Source organism: Ylistrum balloti, unplaced genomic scaffold (genome assembly GCF_031769215.1).
Source record: "Ylistrum balloti isolate Yb309-2 unplaced genomic scaffold, AGI_CSIRO_Ybal_v1 Utg369646, whole genome shotgun sequence".
NCBI classification, from domain to species: domain Eukaryota; kingdom Metazoa; phylum Mollusca; class Bivalvia; order Pectinida; family Pectinidae; genus Ylistrum; species Ylistrum balloti.
The window spans coordinates 671,746-683,680 of NW_026781904.1; the positions used below are offsets into that span (position 1 = coordinate 671,746).

At 32.9% G+C, this 11,935-nt stretch overlaps 1 protein-coding gene across 1 annotated transcript; it reads right to left on the minus strand.

The window, feature by feature from the left end:
* Window positions 1–2,997: 2,997 nt before the first annotated feature.
* LOC132555571 (protein SCO1 homolog, mitochondrial-like) lies at window positions 2,998–11,331 on the minus strand. Its single transcript, XM_060219922.1, has 7 exons — window positions 11,137–11,331; window positions 9,173–9,289; window positions 8,065–8,158; window positions 7,207–7,407; window positions 6,346–6,438; window positions 5,734–5,849; window positions 2,998–3,342 (listed from the first exon to the last, which is right to left on the minus strand). The coding sequence occupies exons 1-7, from the start codon at window positions 11,224–11,226 to the stop codon at window positions 3,193–3,195; spliced, it is 861 nt and encodes a 286-aa protein (XP_060075905.1). The 5' UTR covers window positions 11,227–11,331; the 3' UTR covers window positions 2,998–3,192.
* Window positions 11,332–11,935: the final 604 nt, after the last annotated feature.

Sequence of the window (11,935 nt, forward strand, 5' to 3'; positions counted from 1 at the left end):
TTATGTATGTTAATCAATGATTCATGTATGTTAATCAATGATTTATCTATGTTAATCAATGATTTATGTATGTTAATCAATGATTTATCTATGTTAATCAATGATTTATCTATGTTAATCAATAATTTATGTATGTTAATCAGTGTTTCATGTATGCTAATCAAATTTTCATGTATGTTAATCAATGATTTATCTATGTTAATCAATGATTTATGTATGTTAATCAATGATTTATGTATGTTAATCAATAATTTATGTATGTTAATCAATGTTTCATGTATGTTAATCAATGTCATGCATGTTAATCAAAGATTCATGTATGTTAATCAATGTTTCGTGTAGGTAACTCTTTAAGGTTTCGCCTTTTAAAAATACAATAGTCACGGTGTCTGAGTTCCTGTCAAATTTATTTTGTTTGTTTATACTTGTTCTCTGTCAGATAAGATGTCCGAGGACAAAACATTAGCGAAGTTTATCATCATCTCGCTTCCATATCATCTATTCACGACATCACATCTATATAGTATGTTTACGGTTGGTGGTATAATTAAGATCGGCCCAGAGATGGATTCAGTAGTTAGTAAAGGGTACAATGCCTGGAGTATCTGACATCGTTCCAGTTAATGGACGCCGATGGGGTGGGTAAACATCACGTGACAGTATGGTATTTGATATAGACACATTTATGCCGTCCATCTTGTCACCATATTTTGACAACTAACATGTATTATTGTTAAATTTATTGAACTGGAAAATGAAACATTTTATGTACTAAACCTTTAGAAATATCTCCAATATAACTTAAAAAGTGAAAGCACAAAGATCATTTTGATATGTTGATTAAAAAAAAGTCATGTCGCCAGAATGACTTAATAGTCTTTTAAATCAAGCAATAACCTTAGTATACAAGAGAACATTCAAAAGTAAGTAGTCACTTTCATATAAGGCATGTTTTCTTTCAAATAGAAAATGATTAGATTTTCTTTTATACTTTTAATTGATTCTCGGTTCTAAATAATTGAGGGGGCCTCGATATGTCAGCCAGTATCCAACACAACCTCGTGAGGGAGTCTGGATACGTCCGCCGGTATAAAAAAAACCCTCGTGAGGGAGCCTCGATATTTCAGTCCGTATCCCACACAACCTCGTGAGGGAGCCTCGATACTTCAGCCGGTATCCCACACAACCTCGTGAGGGAGCCTCGATACTTCAGTCGGTATCCCACACAACCTCGTGAGGAAGTCTCGACACTTAAGCCGGTATCCAACACATCCTCGTGAGGAAGTCTCGATACTCTAGCCGGTACCCCACACAACCTCGTGAGAGGACCGGAGGCACGTGGTTTGAAGCTTCCTCATTGCGGTGAGGTTTTTTAACAACTAGTTATATAAGGCGAGCTGCTATTCTGTAAAGCCGGAATTGCCTGATGTTAAGAACGAAAGCTACTTAATATAAAAATCTAAAACTAGCTGATGTCAACAACTCAGGCAAGCTGATGTCAACATCTTAGATGAACTGATGTCAAACTAAGGCCAGCTAGTGTCAACAACTAAGGCTAGTTGATGTCAACATCTTTGACTAGCTGATCACAACAACCAAGACTAGCTGATGTCAACAACCAAGTTTGTTGATGTGTAAAGTTAATAGAGATAGATGCTATATCGGACTCACTATAAGTGAACAGCTATTGAAGAGGGAGGTCTGATATTATAAGGGAGACAACTCTTATTACGATAAATATTGAAGTTAGGTCAAAAGATTTAGTCGGTAGTCAGTGTTTACATAGTCTTCAACTATTCACAATGATTTCTTCAAATGATAAAGAAGTGAAGACTCCCAATTCATTGCTTCATATATTTTGTGATGAAAGTTATTTTCTTATTTAGTTTATATATACTGTTTTCATTTCATAAGCAATGTTTGTGATCATTTTCCGAGTTTAGAAAAAAATACGAGTTCCTCGGAACTGTAAGTGTCGCCTGCATAAAGTGTCACTGTCACCCAGAAATCGAACTGGATGCAAAACTAATCTGTACCCTTCCAACAAGAAGCCATATACCAAATTTCATTTCTACAACTCAAAGCATAACCAAAGAAAGTCCAGAAAACAATATTCCCAGAGAATTTTCTAAGTTCAAAGGGGCATAACTCTACCAAGAAGGGTTACAGACAGTCAGGAATAAAACTTAATCTGTACCCTTCCAACAAGAAGCCATATACCAAATTTCATTTCAATAACTCATAGGATAACCCGAAAAAGTCCGGAAAACAATATTCCCATAGAATTTTCCGCGTGACGACGGACAAAGTGATCCCAAAGTGTCCACCAGCTCTGCAGGCGACACAAAAATAAAATGAAAAATGTAAATATAAAATCTAAATAAAAAGATCACAAGAAAATATACTTTTGTGATAAAAGTTTAGTAATATGAAAAAAAGACTTCTGATTTTTAAAGTTTACTTTTTTAAAATAATTTCCAAACACTTCCATATCTTGTAATATTTATGGATTTGATCCTTCAACTCATGTGACATTGAAGATATAAAACACTTGATAGTTACCGAACATTTTTGGGCGGTTGGTTCTGTCAATAGAATATTGATGTTTATAACACAACAAGTAGAAGATTTAAATGTGAAGTTACGATGACAACATAGTCAGCTTCATTAGACAAATGAGAAGACGAGATCAGCAATGACCTGACACTGAATGTACAAATTTTTATGGAATTGATGACTTTTTCGGCAGTGCAATGGTCATCTGTACACTGATGTAGAAAATAGTGTGACGAGATGGTGAAAATAGTATAAGAACAACAAACATAACATTACAACAATGTACTGAAGTCGATTGAGAACCTGACATTATATCCCTTAAAACTAACTCATGTTACGAAGTTAGGTGCAGGACAAGATCATAAGCTGGAATGTTTGACTATGTGAGTAACATTGTCATCTCCAACGTATTTTCATAATTGACTTCAGTAAAATAACAACTGGCAGTTATATAATGACATTTATTATCACAAGTATTGAACCAATGGTCACAGAAAGTGATGTTTACATCACAATTCTGTACAATTGTACATACGGTAGAAAAGCAATATGTCTATAATTAATTAAATCTCTAAATTTATTCCACTTGTTTTCAATTCCAAATCTCTCCATTTAATTTTTTATATCCTTTAAACATCATGCCTTTTTATTCTCCAGTGATTTTTCATATCGTTTCATTTGTATTTCAATCAGTTTAATCATTTCTTTACGATCCACTCGCTTTGGATAATAGTCTGCAAATGATCCATCAGGCCGCGTCAGGTAACAGATGATGGTATGGTCAATCTGTTGGTAAAAAAAATATACAACACATTAATATGTTGTTTCTGTAACATTGTAAACAACAATATTGTCAAAATGGAGCCAAGTTTTAATGACAGAACTTGAACTTTAAGGAAAAAAAACATCAATATCTCGCCATGTTTTAATGACAGAACTTGAACTTTAAGGAAAAAACCATCAATATCTCACCATGTTTTAAATTAAACTAGAAGGGATTTATTATGGAGCCCCTGCTTTACTGGAATAGTCCAGAACCGTCGTAAAAATGGTTACTACAAACTATTTTCTTGATGCAGGTCAGAGGTCAAAATGTCAGTGAAAGTGACCTATTTTTGATATGCTACCCATTGTTTCATCAAGGTGAATCCATATCCCAAGGAAGGAAGAAAGGACAGACGAACACGCCACAAAACTATTCCCTTCTCCTTCCCATTGGAATACTATTAATTCTTTTAATGGTTTCCAGGTATTAAATTCACTTTCAATCACATTTGTATACTAACAGATTTTGTAAAAATCGTAATCAAATGTTCCAAATTATCATCAGAAAGTAGCTTACGAATTGAAAACCAGTGTCCTTGTTTTACTGATGACAGATAACCCTGCACTTATGCCTGGTACTATTTCCTGTACTTATTCCCCATTAATTCCATGATCTAATGCCCTGTATTCATGTCCTGTATTAATCCCCCATTCTATTGCCTGCACTAATTCCATGCACTATGACCTGTTCTATTTCCTGTACTGATCTAATGCCCTGCACTTTATCTATAATTCTCTTATCTTATTCCGTGATCAAATTCCCTGTTCTGATGTCATGAACTGATTCCCTGTTCTAAAACCTAGATCTAATTCCCTGTACTTATGTCAAGTACTAATTCCCTGTTCTAAAACCTAGATCTAATTCCCTGTACTTTTATCATGTACTAATGTTCTGTTCTAAAACCTTGTACTTTTATCATGAATTGACTAAAATGTTCTTATGTAATTCCCTGTTCTAAAAAAACCTAAAACCTTGATCTAATTCCCTGTTCTAATGTCATGAATTGATTCCCTGTTCTAAAACCTAGATCTAATTCCCTTTACTTATGTCAAGTACTAATTCCCTGTTCTAAAACCTAGATCTAATTCCCTGTACTTATGTCAAGTACTAATTCCCTGTTCTAAAACAATAAATTTTGCTTGTGTTAAACATGCTTGAACTGAATACATCGTATGAGTCAAATTTTTTTTGTTCAGTTGTGATTTTTTCTCTTCTTTATCTCAGTAAACTAAACATGGATGATTCGTAAAGAGTTGAATTGAATACTGTGTTTTATTTAAACATATTTTGTGATCCATCACTTCAAAATTCTTCCAAAATTTCCTTTTTTGTGTGAGACATTCAGACATCACCTTGTCTTGGGTAAAAATTTCCGGGTTTCTATCTGCATGACCTGAGTGTGATCAGTCAACTGTACCTGTGTTAATGACCCCTATTTTAATTTTCAAAGAAACATTTATCCCTGAGTTTATACACAGGTGAAAATTTTGATTTGTAAAGAATCAGGCAACCAATTAAAATTAGACACACTGTAGTCTGTTAACTGTAAATCTAGTGTGTTTTTTTGCCTTTTTACGTATATAGCTGCTGGGAACCAGAAGGCAAAAACAAGTGACAACTACTGTGCAGATGCAGCTTAATATAAATTCTATATATCAAGTTTCTCACTGAAACAGTAGTTTATCATTAAATTAATTTACTGGCTATACATGTACATATACAAACTGCAAGTTTTATTTTAACCTTTTTATGGTATACACTTTTACAGTGTAGTTTTGTGTAGGTATAAGTCATTGATGTTGCAGTGGCCTTCACCTTTTCCTAACTACCACTGTTAAATCAATGTAGAATGTTCATGAGTATTTATTTAATGAGTTATATTTTAAAACATTGTTAATGTGATTTATTACCTTTTAAGGATATAAATAACATTACAATATTTGTATTACTGTAGGTATCAATTTCACCAAGTTATGTGTATAAGAATGGTTGCGTAACCACATGTGTGGATTTGTCAATGATGAGTGTTTCACATTAAATTTTTTGTTCTATATTCGTACTTATAACTGTTTAGCTAAATACAAGATATTGTTAATGTATGAAAATTTCAAATGCTTTAATATATCGATTACCTATTTATAACTGTCACGCCATGCTATAATCCTATAATGAGACACATATTCGAGGAACAATGGATTAAAATAGGGTCAATCTTGGATGCACAATGTTTTCGTTCACAGAAACACGCCTAAGTCATTTAGTCATTAGTCATTTAGTCCCGTCGACTTCGACTTATCCGTGTTTTAGTGTACCTTGATCTAATTCCCCATACAAGCATTATAAAGTCATACCAGATAATCCCCGTTTTCGTCCACAGGTCCAGTTGAGAAGAAAATTCTGAAGCCCTTCCTGATATCCTCTAGCTGTTCCTCTGTTCCCGTCAAACCAAGTAATGTTGGTGAGAATTCTGTAATAAAGGACATACATAAATTACCTAAAAGTTTGATACCAAGATATTATTTATCAACACTCCAAATATTTAAGAACATTTTCTTTAGGTAGAAGAAAGTAGAAGATTAGAGTGTGACCAGTGTGGAGCATACCAACACTGACATACGTAGTGTATGAGATGGTAAGGAATCGATCAAGGGTTAAACAAATTGATAACATTTTCTCTCAAACAATGTAATTTGCTCTCAAACTACACCGTTTTCTATAGATTGGTAACATTTTCTCTCAAACTGTGAAGTTTTCTCTAAAACTCCATGTATATCATTTACTTATAAACTAGGTCATTTTCTCTCAAACATGATCATTTGCTCTCAATCAAGGTAATTTGCTCTCAAACTAGACCATTTGTTTTTTAAATTGGTAACATTTTCTCTCAAACAAGGTAATTTGCTCTCAGACTAATTTGTGTAGAAGTTAAAATAAATCTATAGTACATCACCAGATGTAACTACCTTGACAATATTTTTTAATAACTTCCTTCGTGTCCCGGGCTGGGTCAATGGTAATAAACAATGGTTGTATGTTGGGAACATCTTTCCTTTCATCTGTAAATATAAAAAGTCATGTGAAGAAAAATTATGGTTTTGACTAATTTTTGGTATTAATAATTCCAAGTATGAACATTGATATTAAAAATACATGCTTTATTTTTCTATGATGAATATGTTTTTAATTTTCTGTGGTATCGGTAGTGGCTGTGAAAACCAGTACCTGTTAAACAATGTCAAGTCTCTCAGCCCAAGGCTGCTGTAAGCAAGTTTGACCTAAAAAAATTCTTAACTCCATGTATATGTTAACAGCTAGTATACAGATTTACTGCACATGTATTTTCTGATAAAGGCTAACAAAATCCTTAACACGTATGCTCACTGAAATACGGTAAAACTATTAACTTCTGAGTGGGGATTATTTTCCTTGATTTCGGGGTTGATCTTTAACCACAAATTCATATGCCAACAAACTATTTAAATCATTATGTCAAGTAGATTTATTGAGCTAAATAGATTTGTCAAAGAAATCAAATGTCCTTGAAAAAGAATTAAAAAAAAAAAACCCACAAATATTGAGCTCCTGAAAATATCTAACTGAACAGTATGTTACCTTTATCTTTGATTGTCATATATATCTAGAAATAAGTCTATGCCTGGTAAGATGTGTCCATGTCCTTGGCAGTCTTATCAGCAGAAATGCTTATAAATTCTATTTTTAATTTTCTCTTTAAAAAAGTCCAGTCCTCAACACTGAGTACGAGAATGTCTTCTGGCTACATGCTATACACAGTCTTCTGTGAGTTTTGTCATGTATATACTCACTGAATGAATCCACAACCTGCACCATTTTTTCTAACTCCTCTGGACACACATCTGGACAATGTGTAAACCCGAAGTACATTAAGACCCACTGCCCTGAAAAGTCCTTTTCCGTCCTCTCTACACCGTTGTGGTCTACCAGTGTCCATGGTTTTCCTCCTATATCAACTCTTCCAGTACTTCCAACATGACTTTTAATTGTAGCTAAAAATAAATTATCAATATCATATGTTAGCATGGGGTTTTAATATAATCTTTTTGTGAAACACATCCCTTTTCTGAATTAATGAGCTGGTCAATGGATATCATATAATTAGTATAGTATATTGTTTCCCTTATATATTGTAACATCAGTAGTGAAATGTCCCTACATATTGCCCCAACACTAGATAGATGTTCTTACATGTTGTCCAATTACAAGCTAGCTGTCAGACATATTGTCTAGTCACTATATATAGTTGTCCATATTTATTGCCCCATCACTAGATAGCTGTTGATATTGTCCCAACACAACCTAGTTGTCCCAACATATTGTCCCATCACTAAACAGCTGTCCATATTGTCTCATCACAACATAGTTGTCCCAACATATTGTCTTATCACTGGACAGATGTCCCTACATACCCTAGTATTGTCCATCACAACCTAGTTGTCCATACATATTGTCCCATCAAAACATAGCTGTCCATACATATTGTCCCATCACTAGATAGCTGTCGATATTGTCTCATCACAACCTAGTTGTCCATATATAGCCCCATCACAACATAGTTGTCCATACATATTGTCCCATCACTAGATAGCTGCCCTAACAAGACCTGATCTAATCTACCCTCCCAATACTTATATATAAACTCCTACCAACTTTCTTCTTCTGTTCCAGGCTATCTATCACATAGAAAACGATGCCACACACACCAGTCAAGGCTAATGCACCTGCCCAGGCCAAATTGTTCTGACAATACAAATTGGAAGTATATATTAGCATTTGTTTCTACAGGTAAAATTGTATTGTTTACAAATCAGATCATACAAGTATTGATACCAAGCATGTAAATGTGACCAAACTCAATTAATACTACTGATTTCCATTTCAATGTACACCTGGTTTTTTCCCTTTCATTAACCTTAGTGCCAACAAAAACATGGAAAATAAATGGGTTTTTTTTGTTTGAAAATGAAAACACGTTACGATCTTATATGCAAAACATTAAAAAAGTGGAAAAATATTCCACAACGTAAAATGTAAAATAATTACACATGTCAAATCTTTGCGTAAAAATAGATTTTTTTAGAGCAATCTTAGACATCTAAAACATAAGATTTTACTTATCCTTGTACTCATCATATAATCAGTATGTTTCTGTGTTATGAAGCTTTCTACAAATGACAGAAAACCTGATATTGATAAAGGACAAAATACACTTCTATTTTCAAGCACAGCAGATATTACAAGATAATGCAGCTGTGTGACATTATTCCCAGCACTCCACTGTTTAAAAGACACACAATCACAAATATGAGCGCTTGTATATATTCTGGTCCTGAAAAACTGAACTTTGTGATTTGGTCTATATGTTTCCATGGTAACAGAAAAAAGTATTTAAATGGTGAACTTCCTCAAAACAAAAGGCACCACTTCAATACTAGCTTAATAACTGTACAAAGTTTCAAGCTATAATCCTGAACAGTTTCAGAGCATGTATCCAGAAAAACTTAAATTTGAGATTTTGCCTATCTGTTTCTATAGTAACAGTAAAAAGTATTCAAATAGAGCACTTCCCTATAGCAAAAGACACTATGATAGTAGAAAAAATCCCTACATAACTAATCACATAATCCTTAATATCCCCTGCAATTCATTCCTCTAAAATAAAAAGCATTAGTGGTGTTTCTAAATACCAACTGAATTGCATATCTTCTATAAATATTTCATATATTCACTTGAAAGTGATAAAATTTGTCTTACTTTTCCTTTCTTCTGACTGGCTGCACCCCTTATCTCTATCCGCTGTGATTGAAGTAGAGTTCTAGTGAGCAGTGTCGTGTTTCTGGTAAATAAGGTCCGCTCCACCCGTATTCTTGACTACAACCATACAGAGAAAATTTTTATAGCACTTAACTGTTAATATTAAAATACTGGAAAAAATTTAATATCTACCATATTTCATTTCATAAAAAATTATAATATACAATAGGATCCCACAACAAATTGTTAAATAAATCTGTTTCCTTATAGGATTAGGCTTAGTTCACCATGAATAAATTTTCAAAAACATCACTTTGACTTCTTTAATGTACTTTAAACATCTGAAAAAAAATGAGTTTTGTTAATATGTTTTAGGCATCTTATTTCTTTGGTTTTTTTTTTCTCAATCCAAACACCTCCAAACACTGAAGTTTTTTTTTTGAAGATTACACACAACTTTTAAGCACATATATCATTTTAACCTGACTTTTTACAATTTTGAGAATGAAAAAAAAATGTAATTAAAAGGGCAAATTGTCAAATTACTGTAAACAGTTTTTTAAAGACTTATTGCACCAAATGTAACCACCATACCATGACTTATTGTTCCTAACTGATTATCAGTACCTGATACATATTGTATTTTCTTGTGTTTCAGAGGAAAAAAAAAGAATTTATTACTGCAATGGAGAATGCATTCTCTTTCTATAGTCATTAAACAGTTGATGAACTACAAACATTAATTTTTCAAAATCTAAAACATTACTACATTGTCTCTATTGTGCACTCATTATACCAACATTAAGGATCTTTCTAAAGAAAATCAAGAGATTTGTTGTTGATATTATTACAATACACCTTTGAACCAAGTTTCGTGTCAATATTATAAAATCTGGTAGAGTTATGAGGCATTAAGATTTCCTCATTTACTAGTGGCTCTCATGTGTATAGTGTATAGCATACTGGTTGTTAGTATTTCCAGCAAGAGAGTTTGAAGATTTTTTATGATAACTTTACACATATTTGTAATATTTCCAACCTCACTACATCTCATTATATATAATATACCACATATATATACCACAATTAATAACTTTCATGTTATTTTTTTATTCTATCAAACTGAACCTTGGTACATTGATACACAAGTGTACCGACACAATACAACCATATTAAGAACAGATCTTTTGACGTCACAAATTTTTTTTTATGTATTGTCAACTCTTAAGATATGTAGTTCTAAGATGCTGTTCTCAAGTGTGATACACAATACACACCCGATCATAGTCTGCTGGTGATAGATAAACATTAAACTTTCTGTAACTCAAACCAGTCTTAGCAATATGAAACTTGGTACAAAGGTATATTATGATCATATCAACAAAACAACTTTTGGTGTTGTTGTGTCACTTCAGGAATATTTCAAAAGATATCTGCTAAGGTTTCTTTACAAAGCTTGTTGTCACCTGTCGACACTTTTTAGACAGATTACAAATATATATACATATATCAATCAAATGGAGTCATGTGAAACCAAACGTCAAAATATAGGTCAGCAGTTATTTCATTAGATTTTGATATAAATTGCACTTATCCTTAACTGTAAAACAATTCATTGTAACAGACCAGAATCTGCATTATGGCATCCATTTAAGTCTTTTAAACGTATCTATTATAATATTAAATAACCATAGAAAATGTATAAAACATGCTTATCATTAGCTCTGTAAAATTTTGTTACACGTTATTTACGACTGCTGACTTGAGATCAAAATCACCTTATATTTAAATACAAAAAATTTGAACACGTAATTGTACAGATAACGTTGCATAGACCCACTCAGAATCAGATTAATAAACATTTGGTTAGCAAACAGTATATTGAGATGAAAGAAAAATTCATTTCATGTAACGAATAAACTTCGAAGGTTTAAAACGAACAGGAGGTCACGAAAAAATCTTACGCAACAATGTAAACTAGGAATATTTCGAGTGAGATTCAACAACGACCGGATGTTTTTTGAGCACAATCTCTGAACTAATGCGCCTTCCATGATATCACTTGATCTTGTCTCCAACTAATTCGAGCTTCTCTATATTTAAGTTGCTTTCTTCTTGTAGCACCGGTTCAGTGACTGTAATCACGTCTCCATCGGCAAGGGCGCCGCCATATTGTTTACAAAAGGAAACACAAAAAAATACCTAATCATAAAATGGTAACGTCTCCGATACTCCGGAATTGAAACAATTATTTTTCTGCAGAGAAATATCTCTTTGACAAAAGTGTTAGTTTTTCACCTGTAAATTTCACATCTCAAACAACCAACGATTTAATCGTTTCATATCTAAATGCTTCCTTTCAAAATAAAATAGAAAATAACTGCGCGATTTCACATTGTGTGCTAGCAGATTTTGTTCATAGACAGTATCTGATATTACTACCTCTGAAATAAAGGGATTGTACAATATGTTGTAACGTAGTGACACTGGCCGACATTACAAAACAGTTTTATTCACCTTTATTTTCTAAAGTTCTTAAAACACCCTTAAGAGTCTAATAAAAATTAGTGAACAAAAAACTATATTTAAGTGAACGTAAATAAGGACAGTCCTTGTATAGACTTTGTATAAGTGTCAAAACAACATTTCATTTTGTTTATGTTCTGCTATACGTTTCGACGTCCATATCAAATTTACTTCCGCCATGCTGATACATCTGGAATGTACATCTTACGAAAAATATAAATCCATTTTACGGAACAA